Below are 20,525 nucleotides of genomic sequence, written 5' to 3'. Positions count from 1 at the left end.
TGTGAGAGAGAACGAAATTGTAGAAAAGTGCCTGTGAACTAGGTTTTGGAACAATTAGGGGTTTTACTGTGCTGAAATTATATTAAATTACTAATTCTATTAATTATTTTATTAATGTTCTTGTTATATTATATTATAAGAATTGATGATCGAGATATGAATTGCTTGAGGGATTTGTAAACCCTTATTTTGTTAGACTTATCTGTTGAGTATGTGATATGAAATTGTGTATGTTATATGGAATTGTGATATGAGATGAGATGTGGTATGGAAATGATTAAGAATATGATTGCGATGTGTTTCCTCACACTAATGACTAGGGATGGCACGACCCCTGGGTAAGTGGTGCTACAGGGAGGGCGTGACCCTAGCATGGTGTGAGATGAGTAAGACAGTTAACACACACCACTTATGTCGATTATGGCAGCCCTGACATAGGGTTAATTGCAAGAGACTGTATGGATTGTAATTTGATTGTGGTTCCTCACACTAAAGGATCAAGGATGATACGAACCCTGGTAGTTGATGTTTCAGGGACGAGCGTACTCCCGGATGATCAGGGATGATACGAACCCTGGGTAGGTGATGCTTTAGGGACGAGCGTACTCCTTAATGACTAGGGATGGCACGACCCCTGGGTAAGTGATGCTACAGGGAGGGCGTGACCCTGGTTTGGTGTGGGAGGCAATTAACCTGTATCACTTGTGTCAGATGTGGCGAGGTCTTGGCATAGTGTTAATTGTAAGATTGACATGAATTATGAATATGGAAATGATGTTGTAAATTGTATAATTGGTGTGAATTATGATGGATTGAGATATGTATGTGAAATGAGATATGTTAAATGTGAATTGAGATATGAAGACGATGAATGATTGATATATATATATATATATATATATATATATATATGTATATATTATTAAATAATGAATTATGATGAGATTATATTGTGAGGTGTTTGTATGTACTTTGCATATAGATATTTTCTTTTCTCACCGTATAAACTGTGGATATTTTAGGTGAAGAAGATCCGGCTACGAGTGGCATCTAGAATGTCAACAGTTAAATTATGGGAATGCTCTGATAATGTGACATCGGGGCAGAGGATTTCTAGGACAGAATATTTATATGAATTTGATATTGTAATAAATGTGTTTAAAATTGTAAACTCTTAAATTTTACCTTTAAAGTTTCATTTTTCAGTCATTTTCTTATATTGAAGAAAGAACAGTTTCGAAGTTTTATGTGAACCCTTTTACGAACCCTTTGAAAGTTTATTCTTCTTAATTAAATTATATTATATATGTGTTGGGGTAGTAAGGGTGTCACAATCAGAACTCCACATTTAAGCATGCTTGACTTGGAGTAATATAGAGATGGGTGACCTTTTGGGAAGTTTTCCAGAAACTGTGCTGTAAGGGCAAAACACGCTGAAAAGTGAAGTGTCGTGAAATAAAATTCTTGAGAGACTAAATATGAGAGTTGTTACATTAATAAATTTATTAAAATTAAATTAAAAAAAATTTCAACGGACTTATCCGTCGGAATCATATAAAGATTTTCAAATAATTTTTGATGGATATATCCGTCGGTAATTTCCAACGAAAATTTTTGACAGATATATCTGTCAGAAATTTCTGACAGATTAAATTTTTTTTCGACAAATTTTTTTTTCGACGCTCATTTTCCTGATGAATTTGCATCCGTCGAAAATAAAGAATTTTCGATGGATTTTCCTTCTTTCCGACGAATTATGTCCGTAAAAAATTTGTATTTTTCTTGTAGTATAAAAAGGACTAGAATATAAGAAAGAAATTAACTAATAAAAAATAAAAACTAACAACAATTGATAAATTAGGAACAATAAATTCAAAATATAAATTTAGACGAGACCAAAAAAAAAAACTTATGACTAAAGAAACATTAATATATTATTCTTAAAGTTAGGAGAAATGCATCCCCTCAACTATATGTAAATGTATGTGTGTCTATTATCAAATTTTGATGGCTACATCTACTTAAATTTGGATAAGTATTTTTTTTATATAATTAAAATTTAGAATAATCATATATTTTTTAACATATAAAATATATTTAAATTAAAATTTATAATAATAAATGTATTTAAATATATTTTATATTTGTAATGAACATGTTGGATTATAATATAAAAGTTATTTTAAAAATTATTAATTTCTAAAACTATTAAAGTTTAATTTATAAATAAATATAAACATTATTGTTAAAAGACAAGTATATCGATAATTGATAAATTAAGATAGTTGTACGATGAGTTTTTAAAATAGTTGGAAAAGTAATTCAAGTCTCTTTCTTGAGGGTGTAATTTATCCTTTTCTTTGTAATGTTATCTCCTGCTAGCAACACAAAAGAAAAACTAGTTGGAAAAGTAATACATGTGAAGTGTGCATTCAAAGAAAGGAAAAGAAAAATAGTAGAAATATCAAATTAGGATAATGAAAAATATGATTGAAATTGCGTATAAAATGAATTGTTTTGAAAAATACAAATCCATTTCATGACGTTAATTTGAAAATACGGGCAAGCCTGCTATTTATATATGTTGCCATTTGAAATTTGACTTTCGAGATATCGTACGTCTTGACTTTTACTTTGTCATAGATAAGAATATGATAAACGATTCATCAACCCTACGTACGTCCTATATAAACGTAGCTTCATGTGCCACTTATTAATTCATCAACTCAAATGCACAACAAGGTGATTCAACTATAACTACGTAAACTACACACAATCCCTATGGAAATGTTTCCCTTCGTGTGTTACTTTCTCATTCTCCTTGTTTCGCTTCTCACTTTGAAGCGCTTCTTCCAAAGCAGAAAATACAAAAACATACCACCTGGTCCACCCACTCTTCCCATAATCGGAAACCTCAACCTCCTCGAACGCCCCCTCCACCGTTTCTTACAACGCATGTCGAAAACACACGGCAACATCTTTTCTCTCTGGTTCGGTTCGCGTCTCGCCGTCGTCGTTTCATCGCACGCCGCGTTCCAAGAATGCTTCACCAAAAACGACGTCGCCTTGGCGAACCGACCCCGCTCCCTCTCGGCGAAGTACATCTTCTACAACTGCACCACCGTGGGGTCGTGCTCCTACGGCGAGCACTGGCGCAACCTCCGCCGCATCACGGCGCTCGACGTTCTCTCAACTCAGCGCATCCACTCCTTCTCGGGAATCCGGAAGGACGAAACGGAGAGAATGGTGAGTGACTTGGCCAAGGCCTCGTGCATGGACTATGCGCACGTGGAGCTAAGTTCGTTGTTCCACGACATGACGTATAACAACATGATGAGGATGCTGTCGGGGAAGAGGTACTATGGGGACGAGAGACAGATGAAGGATGTGGAAGAAGCGAAGGAGTTCAGAGAGACGGTGGAGGAGTTGGTGCAACTCGCTGGTGTTTCCAACAAGGCTGATTATTTGCCCTTCCTTCGCTGGTTCGATTTTCAGAACTTGGAGAAGAGGCTCAAGAGTATTAGTAAGAGATTCGATACGTTCTTGGATGCACTCATTCTCGAGCAACGCAGCAAGAAGCAGAGAGAAAATCAACATACCATGATAGATCATCTTCTCACTCTGCAAGAATCGCAGCCAGAGTATTATAATGATCAAATCATCAAAGGCCTTGTTTTGGTAATGTCTTTAAGTTTTGCTGATCTAAAAAGAGTTTAACAAATTTTAATATATCAATAATTAATTAAAAAAAACACCCTTAATATATTTTTTAAAATAATCATAATAAATGTGAATAATATTATAACAATTTGTGGATGATAATATAAGAAATCTTTACAGTAACAATGTACTGTAATTAAATTGTAAGTTAAAATTCTCTAATAATGTATGTTTGTGTTAAAATGATTTTAAATAATTTTTATAAAACATTAAGAGGATTAATAAAAGTGTACTCAATGATGCAAATTCCTGATAACCTAATCAAGTATTTCTAAATTTAGGCTTCTAGCCATGAAGTATGTGTTGCTTAGAAATCTATTGCTATAGGCTCTTCAAGATGTTGTTTTTTTCTATAAGATAATCATCACTTAAGTAGGGGTGGGCAAAAAAAACTAAACTGAGTTGAACTGAACTGAACTGGTGGTGAACTGTACTATAAAAAACTGAACTGTTTGTAAAAAAATTTGAACTGAACTGTTTAAAAAAAACTGAACTGAACTGAACTGTTGTAAAGTTGAACTGTACTAAACTATAAAAACTGAACTGAATTATAAAAATTGAACTATTTTTATAAAAGAATAAAAATTAAATGTGTTTAACATGTTATGTCTTAATAGATTAGCTCGATAGTCTAATAACCAAAATTTTAGAAAAAAAGTGATTTGAAAAAAAATTATATCAATTTTGTTAAACTTAACGGATCAATTGAGCTATGTTGAACTACTTATTTTTAGGCTTAAAATTCACTGAGTTTGTTTGACTTAATTTTATATTTTTTCCTTTGAAAAATTTAAATAAAATGGAAAATAAAGTAAAGTTGACAAATGTGTCCTATTTTGATAGATCAATGAGTCAAAATTGTTCAATTCAAAATATCATAACAGTTTAGTGCAGTTTAAATTGCAGTTCAGTTCAAGTTTTTATAGTATAGTTCAGTTCAGTTCAATGACACAAAAGAATAGTTCAGTTCAGTTTGTCTGAACTAATATTTAGTTTAGTTCAGTTCATATGAACTACTTTTAAGTTCAGTATAGTTTTTATAAGTTCAGTTCAGTTCAGTTCGTTTTGCCCACCCCTACACTTAAGTTACTTATGGATTGAGGTTTCTAAATGTCCTTAGTAATCTTATCCTAGGTTCTTATGGAGTTTTCATATTCATAGGATTTTCTATACTTTACATTGGTTTATCTAAGATGGTGCTCTTCTTGTAAGAAGGTTTAAACTACCTGTCGCCACCGGCCCGAAACGGGCTTTCGGCATTCGCGAAGGATGGTTGGACTCGTTTATTTGTTTTAAAAAAATGTGGATTGCTAGAAGGACTTATTCTCAAACTGAGACCTCGTCAAACGAGCAATTTTATTAAGAGGCTCACTGATCCATATTAATCCCAAGCGGGACCCTCCATGGATTAGTGGTTTTCATAAAAGGAGGGTTCGTGGAGTCGCCACCAATGTTTTACTCAAAACATTGGAAAAAGGGATAAGGCAATTGATTTAAAAATCAACTTTGGCCACTACAACCAGAGTTGGGTAAGGGAGTCGGTTACGCGTGGGGAAGGTGTTAGCACCCCACAGCGCCCCTTTCGGGTTCCCTATGACAGATTATTTTCTAAAATAACAGCGTAAAATTACTAAATTACCCCTATTTATTCTAAACAATTATGAATTGACTATCTACATGATGACAGTTTAAATATGCACACAGAAAGCAGTAAAAGGAAGGATTGAAGGGAAACCTCTTGAAGCGTGCTTTTTATAAAAAATGAACTGGGAAGCGTTTTGGCGTTCCCTCGCTCTACAAGCCCGCTCCTCGCTCTCCTAGAACAAAATTTTAACTAAGGGAATCAAAAAGATTTCCCCTCGACTAGGTTCGATCCTCAAGCAAAATGGCTCGGGGCTCAAGAACTTCGTCGGATCAACTCTCCGAGTGATTTCTAGGGCAGAACACTGCTCAAAAACCCCAGAATACTCAAGGAGAGGGTTCAAACTATGTTGAAAAGTGTGGAATGACGTCCAATTGACGTCATATTTATAGGGAACAGGCGCAATACGGCCTACAGGGGCAATACGGCCGTATTGAAATTTTTGAACTTCAATACGGTCGTATTGAAGTTCAATACGGTCGTATTGAAGTTCAGAAATTTCAATACGCCCGTATTGAGTTCGCCGCGGTCGTATTGAAGTGTCAATACGGTCGTACTGACTTCAGTATGGCCGTATTGAAGCTTCAATACGGCCGTATTGAGTTCAGTACGGCCGTATTGGGCTTTTTCCCTCCACTTCTTTATTTTGAGCTGTTCTAAGACCTCTGGACCTACAGAGAACCCTCCTAGGGCCTTCGAGGAGTCCTTCTGGCTGATTATCCTTCAGTCTTCGAGAGTCTTCAAGCTTTATTTCCGACCCGGACAATTTTAGGGGTCTACAGCTGCCCCCCCTTTACTTAGTCGGACGGCCTCTTGGTGTATCGGCTGACAAGTAAAGGAGTTGACCCAATTGTCCGGGTATTGTGCCGACCTTCTGACTTGTAGCGTCTTCCGGTGGGAAAATGTTGAGTAGCCTCTCCAGGTGGGTGCATACCTCGGCGCTTCTGACATCCTCGGTAGCTGAGTTTACCTTCTCCAAGGCCAACTTCACTCGACGCCCGAGCCGGAAGTTGGACATCAACGCGCCTCTGATGACGCTGATGGTTGAGTACCGCCTCTCCAGGCTTAGCTTCACTCTTTGTTCGAGCCGGAAGCTAAGTACCTTTGTGACGACGGTGAGCGGTGTGAGTTTTGCCTCTCCAGGCCTTGCTTTGCTTGTTGCCCAAGCTGGAAGCTGTAAGTACCGTCTCTCCAGGCTTAACTTCACTCTTTGTTCGAGCCGGAAGCTAAGTACCCTTATGACAACGGTAAGCGGTGAGTACCCCTTTTCCAGAGATAGCTTCGCTCATTGTCCGAGCCGGAAGCTGCATACCTCCGTGTTTGTGACGACGGGGTAGCGTGAATATCTCCTTTCCAGGGATTTGTGACGATTTTGTCTCCACAGTCCACGGTGCTGCTTCGACGGTTCTTTCTGATTTTGTGCCACTAAGGGCTGGATAACGCAGGGATCCGTCTAGGGGATGTGCAGTTACTCATAGGTTCTTGTGCCCCAACTTTCTATAGCGTAGTTGGTTCCCACTGGGGAATTTCTGATTCCTTTGGGTGTAGACACAAAGATGCTCTTTCTGATGTGAGCGGTGCCTTATGATTGGCTGATGTCCTTTCGACGTTGGTGGAGTATCCCGGTTATCCTTGTTCGGGTGTCTCTTTTGGTTTTCTGATTTTGCTGCCTCTGTGTAGGCTGTTATCCACTGGGGGATTTTGTCGTTGATTTTGATTAGCCTCTTCTGTTAGGCGTATCAGCTTGACGTTCAATGATTGGCTGAGATCCAGATTCCACTTGGGGAATGATCATTGATTTTTATTTTCTTCTCCTTCTGCAGGGATGCCTCTTGAGTAGGCGACTGGGGATTTGGGGATCTTATGTATCCCAGAGTATTATTTAGGAAGCCTCTACAGGCTTAGCCTCACTCGACACTTGAGTTGGAGAGCTATCTTCACTGAGGAAGTTTAAGTCCTTTGACTTGGATATTCTGCTTGGGTGATCGTACTTCCATTGGGAATGTCGTCGATCTTGTTTTGATAGCTCTTGCTGGGGATTTTGAGTCCAAGAGCGTGAGTTGAGGTTTCTCTGGGGAGTATTATTTCTGCGAGCCTCTCCAGGCTCAGTTATTCTGTGCAAACTGATTGTTGGATCTTCTGTATTCTTGCCTTTTTATTTTTTGGCTTTTTCTGTATCTTGCCTTTTTTCATGTTTTTGGCTTTTGCTGTACAGAATTTAAATTAAATTCAGTTATTATGAGAGAGTATTATTTCGGCGAGCCTCTCCAGGCTCAGTTATTTTGAGAGTATTCTTTCGGCAAGCCTCTCCAGGCTCAATTATTCTGAGAGAGTATTATTTCGGCGAGCCTCTCCAGGCTCAATTATTCTGTATGATGCTGCTGATTTTCTGAATCTTTGTATTTTGCTTGCTGCTGTCATACACAAGCAATTTTCTATTTTTCTATTTTATGCAGTTGCCTCATGATAAGGTCTTTGAATGTGCAACTAATGTGTGTGTGATGCACAAATGCAATACAATTTTTTATTTTTGTTCATTTATTTAGAAAAGTGAGTGGCTCTCCCTATCCTCTTCTTCTTGGAGGACTTTCTGTCATTGACGCGAGGGAGTATTTTTGTGAGCCTTTATGCAGGATATTATGGATTTTACAGGAACCCCTCCAATTTTCTTTTATTGACCGATTATTAAGAGTTTCGTACAATTTTTAGAAACATCAATTTAAAGGCATAATCACAAGGTCAAGAAAGAAAAGAAACAAATGGATATTTTATTGATATTCACAAATGTTTATACAGAAAGATTTACAAAGGGAATTTCTGAAGAATGGCTGGCCAAGGTTGGCTATACATTTTTGGCTTTAAACAATTATATCTGTAATTGTTGCTCTTCCCGTTTCCCTAGTTGTTTCGGGTGAGATGCCTGAGCCAGGAGTGTAGATACTGCAAGACGCTTGCTTCTAGAAGATTATCACTTGAACCGCCTTTTGGTTTTCGGTTCAAGTGATCGTTGCTTGCTTTGTTTTTATATCTTATTCTTTTGCCCCTAATTTTTGCCTAGGACATGTCCTAGCGGGGATAATTTTGCCTTTGTTTTGCCTAGTACCCTTGTACTGGCGGGCTTTTTGTCTTGCCCTAACTTTTGCCTAGGATGCCCTTTTTGGGTTTTCATCCTAGCGGGCTGATGCAAGCAACGTCTTCAAGCATAATACTTCTTTACCACGTCAGCGTTGACTGGGTATCGAAGTTCTTCTCCGTCCATGTCTGTGAGAATCAATGCTCCTCCGGAGAAAGCTCGCTTCACCACATATGGTCCTTCGTAATTTGGGGCCCACTTTCCGATTTTGTCCTTTTGAGCTGGTAGCAATTTCTTCATCACCAGCTCTCCCTCATGGTAGATCCGAGGATGGACTTTTTTGTCGAAAGCCTTTTTGATCTTCCTTTGGTAGGCTTGACCATGGCATATGGCGTTCAGTCGTTTTTCTTCGATAAGGTTCAATTGGTTGTATCGACTTTGAACCCATTCTGCCTCGGAAAGTTTTGCTTCCATGATTACTCTCAGAGACGGTATCTCGACTTCAATCGGCAGAACTGCCTCCATTCCATAAACAAGGGAGAATGGAGTAGCTCCTGTGGATGTACGTACTGAAGTCCTATAACCATGGAGAGCGAAGGGTAGCATCTCATGCCAGTCTCTGAATGAGACAACCATCTTTTGTACTATCTTCTTGATATTCTTATTGGCTGCCTCGACTGCCCCATTCATCTTAGGTCGATATGGGGAAGAGTTATGGTGCTGAATTTTGAACTCTTTGCACAGCTCTTCCACCATCTTATTGTTCAAATTGGATCCATTATCAGTGATGATTTTATCGGGAATACCGTATCTGCATATGATATTCTTTCTGACGAAGGATGTTACCACCTTTCGGGTCACATGAGCATACGATGCCGCTTCTACCCATTTGGTGAAATAGTCAATGGCCACAAGGATGAACCTATGTCCATTGGATGCCTTTGGCTCGATGGGTCCAATAACATCCATGCCCCACATTGCAAATGGCCATGGTGAAGCCAGAACATTGAGTGGCGTTGGTGGGACATGAATGTTGTCGGCATATGCTTGACACTTATGGCATTTCCGGACGTATTGGTAACAATCCCTTTCAATGGTCGACCAATAATATCCTGCTCTGAGGATTTTCTTAGCCATTGCAGGCCCGGGAATATGGGTACCGAAAACCCCCTCATGTATTTCTTTGATTACATTTTGAGCTTCGACTTGGTCTATACATCTCAACAAGACCGAGTCATAATTCTTTTTGTAGAGGGTTTCCCCAATCAACAGAAATCCCATGGCCCTTCTTCGGATATGCTTTTTATTATTATCACTAGCCATATCAGGATATTCCCCTTTTGACAGATATTGTTTGATGTCATGGAACCATGGATGATCGTCAACAGCTTCATCTATCAGTAGGCAGAACGCTTGCTTATCGTGCCGCCGGATATTGATGATGGGCATTTCATGCTCCTTATCCAATGCGAACATCGATGATAGTGTAGCAAGGGCGTCAGCAAACTGATTCTCCTCCCTTGGAATGTATTCAAAGATGACACTTTGGAAAAATTGTGTCAAATCTTTGATATGCTCAACATATGGTATCAGTTTAAGATTTCGGACTTCCCAGTCACCTCGCAGTTGGTGAATGACTAAAGCCGAATCTCCAAATACTTTGAGCTTTAGGATACCATTGTTGATTGCTGCTTGGATTCCTAACGCGCAAGCCTCGTATTCGGCCATGTTATTTGTACAGTCAAAGTTGAGTCTTGCCGTTAAGGGGATATGCTTTCCTTGCGGGGAAATTAATACTGTCCCAATCCCTTGTCCAAGCATGTTGGAGGCTCTATCAAAATACATGGTCCACGCATCGTCTTTTAGTTCTTCATGTTGTATACTCATTATGTGCTCGTCGGGGAAATCATCCTGAAGGGATTGGTAATCATTGGTCGGCCCATGTGCTAGGTAATCAGCTAGGGTACTGCCTTTGATGGCCTTTTGTGTGACATGTATGATGTCAAATTCTGATAATTGCACTTGCCATCGGGCAATCTTCCCAGTGATTATTGGTTTGTCGAACACGTACTTAATTGGGTCCATTTTGGAAACCAACCAAGTAGTATGCCTTATCATGTACTGCCTGAGCCTTTGTGTTGCCCACGCTAACGCACAGCAAGTCTTTTCTAATGGCGTGTAGCGAGTTTCATAATCAAGGAACTTTTTGCTCAGGTAGTAGATGGCTTGTTCTTTCTTTCCAGTTTCGTCCTGTTGCCCTAGCACGGCTCCCATGGACTCATCAAGCACTGTCAGATAGAGGATTAATGGCCTTCCCTCGACAGGTGGCACCAATACTGGTGGATTGGCCAAGCACTGTTTGACCTTGTCAAAAGCTCGTTGACAATTCTCATCCCAAGTTTCGGAATGATTCTTACGCAACAGCTTGAATATTGGTTTGCACGTGTCAGTCAACTGTGCGATGAACCTTGCGACGTAGTTTACCCTGCCGAGGAATCCTCTAATTTCTTTCTCAGTTTTAGGAGGAGGCATTTCTATTATTGCCTTTACTTTATCGGGGTCCACCTCTATGCCTTTTTCACTGACGATGAACCCGAGAAGCTTACCCGACCGAACTCCGAAAGTACACTTAGCCGGGTTTAGCTTAAGCTGATACTTACGAAGCCGATTGAATAATTTTCTCAAATATTGGATGTGGTCCATTTCGTCTTTTGACTTTGCGATCATGTCATCCACGTATACTTCAATTTCTTTGTGGATCATATCGTGGAATAGAGTCACCATCGCTCGTTGGTAGGTGGCACCCGCATTTTTAAGTCCAAAAGGCATCACCCTGTAGCAGAAAGTTCCCCAGGGTGTAATGAAAGAAGTTTTCTCGCGGTCTTCTATATTCATCTTGATTTGGTTGGAGTAGACGAGCTTCTTGATCTAGCAGTCTTTGCAGGTCCGGAGAGATGGTCTCCTCATCACTGTCCGACTCAACCCATTCACCCTCGGCTTTCGGATCCCGGTCAGAGCGAGCAATCACAGACATAATTATTTATTGGTTCTGTTTAGGTTTAGAGTTTATTAATATTAATGAGAGAGAGAGAATAGAACAAAATGAGAGAATAATTGTGTGAAAAATGCCTTTTTATTGATATATGAGTGTAAAACTGTACAAAACCCTTTATTTACATGAAAAGGTCCTCATGATCTCGGGTACTGATCATGAGTCCCTAAAAGAAAAAATGTGGAGGGGCCCTATCATGGCTTGCCCTTCTCTCTACTCTTGTTGCGGTAGAGGATTCTTGCTCACGTCGGGCGCCGTCGAATCGAAAGTGACCCACCCAGCGTCGATAAGGTCTTGGACCTTGTATTTGAGAGCTCGGCAGTTCTCCGTTGAGTGCCCCTGTGCCCCCGAATGGTATAGACATTTGTCTTGTGGATTGTACCAATCGGGGTAGGGTGGATTCACCTTCTTTGGTGGAATGTAAGCTATAAGGCGCGCCTCCACTAGCTTCGGCAGGAGATCGCTGTAAGTGGTCGGAAGTCTATCAAACTTCTTCACAGAGTTGTTTTGCGATTTGCCTGACTTCGAAGCGGAAGAAGACGGAGCAATGGTTACAGCGTTGACTCCTCCTTCTTTCTTCTTCCCAAAGGCCTTCTTAGCTTCATATGATTGGGAAGGCTTAGCCAGCTTCCCACTTTTAAGTCCTTGTTCCACCCTTTCTCCTATGGTGATGATGTCCGAGAAGAGTGTCGTTGTGTTCCCTATCATTTTATCGTAATAGGGACCAGTCAACGAGTTGATGAATAAGGACACCGTCTCCTTATCCGACAGCGGGGGCTCTATCTGTGCCGCCAACTCCCTCCAACGTTGGGCGTACGCCTTGAAGGATTCATCGTTCTTTTTACTCAAGGCTTGAAGATCAGACCTATCGGGTGTTAGGTCGATGTTGTATTTGTAGCGCTTGAGGAAGGCGTCGGCCAACTGCCTCCATGTGTGTACTAGATTTCCATCTAGCTGCATATACCAGTTGAGTGCAGTTTCAGCTAAGCTCTCTTGAAAGCAGTGGATCAAGAGCTTTTCATTTGTGGCATATGCAGCCATCTTGCGACAGTACATGGTGAGATGACTTTTAGGGCAAGTCGATCCCACGTACTTTGGGAAATCTGGCACTTTAAATTTAGGAGGGAATTGAATGTCCCTCACCAAACACATGTCGGCGGCATCCTTAATGTCAAAGTCATGCCCCTCCATAGCCCTTAGCCGATCCTCGAGGGCATGGAATTGTTCCTTTGAGACCTCGGGCTCTTTTATTATAATTCCTGCCCCAAGGGGTACGGCGTTTGGAGGATCTTTTTCATGCTCTTCCTCCTCTCCCTCATGATGGGACCCATGATCACTATGATGAGAATCATGGATGTTGTGATGACGCATGAGTTCCATCATTTGCGCCATCTGCTCTTTAAGCTGTGAAAGCTCGGTTGTGAGCTTCTTGTTTTGCTCCTCCAATGCTTCCATTTTCTTGATTTTCCGTGCGCGCGTAAGGATAGAGAGATGACCAGCCACTTTCTAAAATGAATGTTTAGTTAGTTTATTTTATGGAATGAATACACTCTTTAACACGAGCTTGATAAACCTCCATCTTTAAGGCGCTGCCTTTTTAAGACGGAAGTTTACCACCCTTCTTTATCTATGATTTCTCCCCAACGGAGAATCTCTATAGTCATGGGTCTCTTTCACTCATGTCAAGAGGTATTGGTGATCCTAAAATGTATGTTTTCATGAGGATGCATGATGTCTTATTGGTAATGATGTACATGCTCCTCACTTTTATTATATTTTCACACATGGTCTTTCCTCTCATGTCATGGTTTTTTATGCATGGGGATTATTTTTAGACCTTATCACGAGGTTATTTATTAATGCACAAACAATGTCACATAACGAATGCACAAACAATTCACTCATCCACGAACAGTCACGAGCGAATTACGAGGTAGGGGTCTCCTGCAGAAAAGTGCATATTCAAGGAGGATCTAACTGTTCTCACTTGGTCAAAGGCCCCCAAGGTGCCCCCATTATAGGGACCCAATTCCTCTTGTCGTAGGTCGATGGAAAGCTCCAACGCACCGTCGGACTCAAGTTCATGGTTATCACCTTGAGTGATGCTTTTCGACAACGGTCTCATAGGCTCCTATAAACCCATCAACCGGCCGTACTAACATCCACTCCCTATGGATTACCACTCATGCCCCCGGGTATAGAGGGAACTGTTGTGTGCAAAGGTTTGTGTGCAGTTTTTATTTCAAACAATTGCGGAATTTAAGCATACAACAGTTATTTAAAGCCATATAATAAAACATATTATAATACAAGCAAGGGGTAATGAAGTAATTTTAACTATTATTTGTTAAAATAATCTGTCACTAAATGGGACTGACTCTCGAAGCTTCCCCAGTGAAGTCGCCATCTGTCGCCACCGGCCCGAAACGGGCTTTCGGCATTCGCGAAGGATGGTTGGACTCGTTTATTTGTTTTAAAAAAATGTGGATTGCTAGAAGGACTTATTCTCAAACTGAGACCTCGTCAAACGAGCAATTTTATTAAGAGGCTCACTGATCCATATTAATCCCAAGCGGGACCCTCCATGGATTAGTGGTTTTCATAAAAGGAGGGTTCGTGGAGTCGCCACCAATGTTTTACTCAAAACATTGGAAAAAGGGATAAGGCAATTGATTTAAAAATCAACTTTGGCCACTACAACCAGAGTTGGGTAAGGGAGTCGGTTACGCGTGGGGAAGGTGTTAGCACCCCACAGCGCCCCTTTCGGGTTCCCTATGACAGATTATTTTCTAAAATAACAGCGTAAAATTACTAAATTACCCCTATTTATTCTAAACAATTATGAATTGACTATCTACATGATGACAGTTTAAATATGCACACAGAAAGCAGTAAAAGGAAGGATTGAAGGGAAACCTCTTGAAGCGTGCTTTTTATAAAAAATGAACTGGGAAGCGTTTTGGCGTTCCCTCGCTCTACAAGCCCGCTCCTCGCTCTCCTAGAACAAAATTTTAACTAAGGGAATCAAAAAGATTTCCCCTCGACTAGGTTCGATCCTCAAGCAAAATGGCTCGGGGCTCAAGAACTTCGTCGGATCAACTCTCCGAGTGATTTCTAGGGCAGAACACTGCTCAAAAACCCCAGAATACTCAAGGAGAGGGTTCAAACTATGTTGAAAAGTGTGGAATGACGTCCAATTGACGTCATATTTATAGGGAACAGGCGCAATACGGCCTACAGGGGCAATACGGCCGTATTGAAATTTTTGAACTTCAATACGGTCGTATTGAAGTTCAATACGGTCGTATTGAAGTTCAGAAATTTCAATACGCCCGTATTGAGTTCGCCGCGGTCGTATTGAAGTGTCAATACGGTCGTACTGACTTCAGTATGGCCGTATTGAAGCTTCAATACGGCCGTATTGAGTTCAGTACGGCCGTATTGGGCTTTTTCCCTCCACTTCTTTATTTTGAGCTGTTCTAAGACCTCTGGACCTACAGAGAACCCTCCTAGGGCCTTCGAGGAGTCCTTCTGGCTGATTATCCTTCAGTCTTCGAGAGTCTTCAAGCTTTATTTCCGACCCGGACAATTTTAGGGGTCTACACTACCTAACAACTCAGTCTACTATATTAATTATCTTAACAATGTGTAATTCAATGTTTTAAAAACCCGATCAATAATCAAACTAGTTAATATACTGTATTAGGAGTTAAATTGTTGGGTCATTAATTGACCTATATGATTCAGTTTTTATTATAAAAAGTTAATAAAAAAAAAACACTAGGCACTAGCCAATGTTAGTAGTATCTAATTAAATATAAGTGTATGCAAATTAATATATATATATATATATATATATATATATATATATATATATAATATTTGCGACATTCACACGTAAGTTAATTCCTTGTGGTGGTTGGATGTGCCCTGAATCCATTATATTCTGAGTTCGATTCTTACTTGCTACTATTTTATTATATTTTGCTTCAAAATATAACTAGTTGGTTCATAATTCATAAACAAATCATGATAAATATAACATCATTCCCACTCATGAGCCATCACATCAATCAAAGAAACATATAATGAGACAATATGTACATTCAAGCATTCAAAATAAGGACAAAGAGTTTGTGGGCAACTCTCCATCTTTCACACAACAAGAGAAAGAAACACGCTACATTTAGGACATGCACACAACCAAAAGGCTTATGATTAACTTAGGAAACATATACCTAGGGTAGGCTTGTGATCCTTGTTTGTATATGATTGATTGTCTATTCTCTCTTTGGTTGTTAGGGCTTTCTTTGACATAGCTAGGCAGTACACACTTAGGTCGGACAGACTTACCTTATGGTTTTACTACATTTGAGACATCCCTCAATTTTAGGAATCTATTACTTGCGCTCTTTTACCCTTTCTATTTCTTTGGTTTCTCGAGTTGGTGAGGTCTTAAACCTTTTTTATTTTTTATTTTTTATTTTATTTATTAATGTCATGCTTTCGTTATGCAATGTGATCTTCCTCAAGTGATGCTTTCTATCTTACACTTAATTTCCTCTTTTGGTTAATCATAACCTTGGATGTCCTATCTAGAAATCACTATCTTGAAGTTTTCTCTCTCTCTCTCTAATAGTATGTTTGGATGAGAAATTTAAATGGAGAAATTCATTCATTTGAAGAATTTCAAATTCTTTAAGGTGAAATACCTTGTTTGGATAGAGAATTTATAAAAAAATTTGAAATTCAAACATTTATGAAATTTCTTGAAAGTATTATCTAATATTAATTTGTAAAATTACTAAATATTTAAAAATTAATTAATATTTAATTTTATAAAATTTAATTTAAAAATCTCAACGTATAAATATATTTTTAAAATCAATTTTACAATGGTGGAATCAAATTATCATATCCAATCTAATAACTTAAAATTTAAAGAATTTCAAATTGACTTATCCAAACAAAATATTTTAAGAATGATAGAAATTGAAATCAAAGTAATCCAAATACAAAAAATTTAAAATTTCTTAAATTTGTAAAATTCTTCGTCCAAACACACCGTAAGAAAATATTTGAATAGATTATCCTAATCCATCCTATACTATGGTCAGATAGATCATACCTAAATTGATATCCTTAAAATTATTTGTCACTACCTTACATAACTTATATCCACAAAAATGTTTTTCCCTTCCTAGTTGACATATTGAGTTGAAAGAATAATTTTTTTTTTACATAATATATTTACTACATTTAATTTACAAAGTTTACCTTTAAAATACAAAACCTTATCTTATAAATTATATTTTTGAAATTTATTTTAATAAAAATATTTAATACTTTATTAATATACATCAAAATTAGCGTTATATATTTGTTAAAAATGTATACAAAACTACCTGATTATACTTTTATTGTTATTCAATTTTTATAAGATTTGTTACAATATAATATCCTAAAATATTTATAATTTAGAGGATGGAATTTTAGTATGTATAAATTTATGTATGCTAGAAGAATTTCAAGTCTACACTAGCAAACTAATAACCACAATCACATGTTATGCATCACCCATTATTGCAAAATTAAATATTTTTCTAATTTAATTTTGATTTCATATTGTTGACTTGTATTGTAGGCTATGCTCTTTGCTGGAACTGATTCGTCAACTGTAACTTTAGAGTGGTCATTATCTAATTTATTAAATCATCCAGAGGTGTTGAAAAAAGCAAGAGATGAGATAGACACTTATGTAGGAAAAGATCGTCTGGTAAATGAGTTAGATCTTCCTAAATTGCCTTATCTTAAGAAGATTATTCTTGAGACACTTAGGTTGTATCCCCCTGCTCCACTAGCTATACCACATGTGTCCTCAAGTGACATCACTATTAGAGAATTCAACATTCCAAAAGACACCATAGTAATGGTTAATATTTGGGCTATACAAAGAGACCCTTTGTTGTGGAATGATGCCACACATTTTATACCAGAGAGGTTTGATGAAGAAGGACTAGAGAAAAAGGTGATTGCATTTGGGATGGGAAGAAGGGCTTGTCCAGGAGAAGCTTTGGCTATGCAAAATGTTGGCTTGACTTTGGGATTATTAATTCAATGCTTTGATTGGAAACAAGTAAATGAGGAAGAGATTGATATGAGAGAAGCAAATTGGTTCACCTTATCAAGGTTAACTCCATTGAATGCCATGTGTAAAGCTCGCCCACTCATCAACAAGATTAATCAAAAGTAATAAATAATAAATATTAAGTTGAGTTACGTTGTATAGAGATCTATATGATGAAAAGGAACATTCAGTTATTAGCATTTAATAGTGATACTTGTAAGTGTTCAAATCTAGAATAACTGTGATGTACAATGGTGGCGACCATGAATCACTATCGTATATTGCCTGATTTTCTTAAAATAAATAAAATTTTTGCACTTTTAATTAATTATGACTCCTTTGCATTAGCTAAATCACATAGATTTTCCTTTTACTTCTCAATATTGTTGAAGTTTATTTCTCAACATAGCTTGTAGTTGTGAATGGACAAAAACTAATCCCAATGTGCTACAAAAGAGTTACTAGACAAATGCTTTGTAGTGTTGGATGTGGGGAAGGGCAAACTTTAGTTAGGTTTAGGGATAATTCTCCATTAAAAGGTGTTACAGTTTCACAATTTATGCTGTTTAATATTAATTATTAAGATTCACATTTTTTTAAAATCGCATTTGCTATGAAACATGAAACATTGGTTTTCTATAAGAGAAATTTAAAAATTGTATTAATTGTATGTTGAATTTTATATAATGGGAGTTAATTTATATACTAACAAGTTAATCAAGGTAACAACCTCTAATTAACTAATGTACTAGTTAATCAACATTTAATTAACTAATTATATCTTTAATGACATTTGCAAGTGGAGGATGTTCATAATACATCTACTATAGGATTCCTTCACTAAGATACATCATTTTTCAATCTTACGAAAAACTTAAGAAGATTAATAAATTCAACATTAGAGCCCTTGCAGGTGTCGCAACCAAAATATGAGTTTATTAACGCAAGAACAACTTTAACGTTGCTGAGATCTGAGCATGTCACTTCGAAACCATCATGGAAGTCGCCTGAAGCCTAATTCTTTGCTCAACGTCACAATACTGGTGTCTATTGGAAACAATGTGTTTCTTTTTCAGTTCTTCAATTCATCGTGACTAAAGAAGTTATTGCAATATAATGAGTGTAAGAAATAGTGAGAAGTCATCATCACTATAACGCACTATGGAAGCGTTGCTCAGATAAGAAAATGATTCAAAATACAATTGGAGAGGAGTATATGTGATAGCTAGATTATTTTATGGAGGAAGACCTTCTAGCAATGCGAGGAAGAAGCATGTAAGTAGAGCTATCTATTTTGGTTTGGTCAACTCATAAATAAGATCATGACTAGACCTTTAATGATGGAACTAGTTGAAGTAGATTGATGTTTCTTCAAGAGTTCCATGCTAAGGACCGAAATTCCTTGAGGTTTACTCCTTAAGATCTCTGAAATCTCCTTTGAAGAAGCTTCAATGGAGGTGAAGTCTATGAAGGAGGTTCGGCCACTCCTTAAGCTTGTGAAGGAAGCTTTAGGAACCAAGCCAAAAGTAGAAACACTTTGAGAGAATCCTTAGAGTGAGGGTTCTCTTCGGTTTTTGTGACTCTTGAGTGGGAGAGAAATTCAGATTATATTTCTCAAATTTGTCAAAAGTGAGTACAAGAGTAGGAAAATCAAATATATAGGGGAAGGTAGCTTGTAGGAGAAGCTAACCTTAGCCATGGTTCACTAGGAACCATGGTAGGGTTAACTTAAACTCCCACGGTTTAGCTAGCTTGTAGGAGAACCTAACCTTGACCATGGTTCACTTAAGAACCATGGTAAGGTAGGCTTAACCTCCCTTGGTTTAGAAGCTTGCAAGGCAAGCTTCAAAAACCAAGAGGAGAAGCTTGAGAAATTCGGCCAAGAAGAACACTTGGAGCTAGGCGGCCTTGGTCTCAAATGACTCCATGATTTATTTTGAAAATCCTTGATTTGGTTTAGTTAGGTTCATCATATGATGATGAGACCTAGCTAAATCAAATCTATGAAAAATTAGGAACAAAAAGAGTCTAATATGTAAAATTTTGCCTAGGCCCAACTCAGGCCCAATTTCTAAGTACACCCTCAAGCATTGCTAAATGTCACCCCCTTTTTCCCACTGAAAAAATACAAAATGAAAGTATCAACTAGGGACGTTAAATGGAGCTAAACTCTCCAAGTAGCCTACCTTACAAACAATATACAATCACTAGGAAAAAGCAAGTAAAGTGCCTCACAAATACAAAGGCAAAAATAACCTATACAAGAGACTATTTACAAAATATATGAAAAAGGTCTTTAATATCATCCCATTCCTCTTGGTTCTTTCAGTATATCACCTCTTGGATTTCTTGGCCTTGGCCATAGTCTATCATCCCCTCCCTCTTGAAAAGGATTTGACCTCAATTCTCGAGGGTCCTCATGATTATTGGCCATACCTACAAATATATAATAAAATTCATTAGAGGTGATATTTTCAACAAATAAATGTGAAAGGAATATCCTAGAAGGAATCCTTTCATGGAACCTAAAGAAATCAATAACACTAGACCTACTAATATAATGAATAGGATCCTCTCCTAAACATAGACTAGGTATGTTATTAAATCCTAAAAATGTGCTAAAACTAAAACTATAGCACACTAAAGACTTAATCCTAAAAACTAAAATATCTTGCCTAAAGTACCCTATGTGGTAACCTAGGCATTTCCTAGAAAATAAGAAAAATACTACTAAGAAATTTCCTAAACAATTTTGGATTATATTATTTGTTGGATGGTTATGAAAAGAATTTGTCACAAGGAACCTTGAAGGTTCATATGTTATATCCAACAAATAATATATTCCATAAATTGGGTGCATTATTGACACAATTAAGGTAGGACAAGTCCTACAAAAAGGAAGGCTATCTAC

General features: G+C 37.9%; 1 protein-coding gene across 1 annotated transcript; it reads left to right on the top strand.

Annotated features, from left to right (window-relative positions):
* Nucleotides 1-2,652: 2,652 nt before the first annotated feature.
* On the top strand, nt 2,653-17,762 carry LOC145950867 (isoflavone 2'-hydroxylase-like). Its single transcript, XM_083062708.1, has 2 exons — nt 2,653-3,678; nt 17,132-17,762. Exons 1-2 carry the CDS (start codon nt 2,782-2,784, stop codon nt 17,738-17,740), a joined length of 1,506 nt encoding a protein of 501 aa, XP_082918834.1. The 5' UTR covers nt 2,653-2,781; the 3' UTR covers nt 17,741-17,762.
* Nucleotides 17,763-20,525: the final 2,763 nt, after the last annotated feature.

This window comes from Cajanus cajan, chromosome 1, assembly GCF_000230855.2.
Source record: "Cajanus cajan strain Asha chromosome 1, NIPB_CcT2T_4, whole genome shotgun sequence".
Classification (NCBI taxonomy): Eukaryota; Viridiplantae; Streptophyta; class Magnoliopsida; order Fabales; family Fabaceae; genus Cajanus; species Cajanus cajan.
The sequence above is the reverse complement of the archived record's forward strand: the minus strand, read 5'-3'. Positions and strand labels throughout refer to the sequence as shown.

Coding starts and splice junctions, on each gene's coding strand:
- LOC145950867 (XM_083062708.1), top strand. CDS start 2,782: ATGGAAATGTTTCCCTTCGTGTGTTACTTTCTCATTCTCCTTGTTTCG. Junction 3,679..17,131: donor TCATCAAAGGCCTTGTTTTG/GTAATGTCTTTA, acceptor CTTGTATTGTAG/GCTATGCTCTTTGCTGGAAC.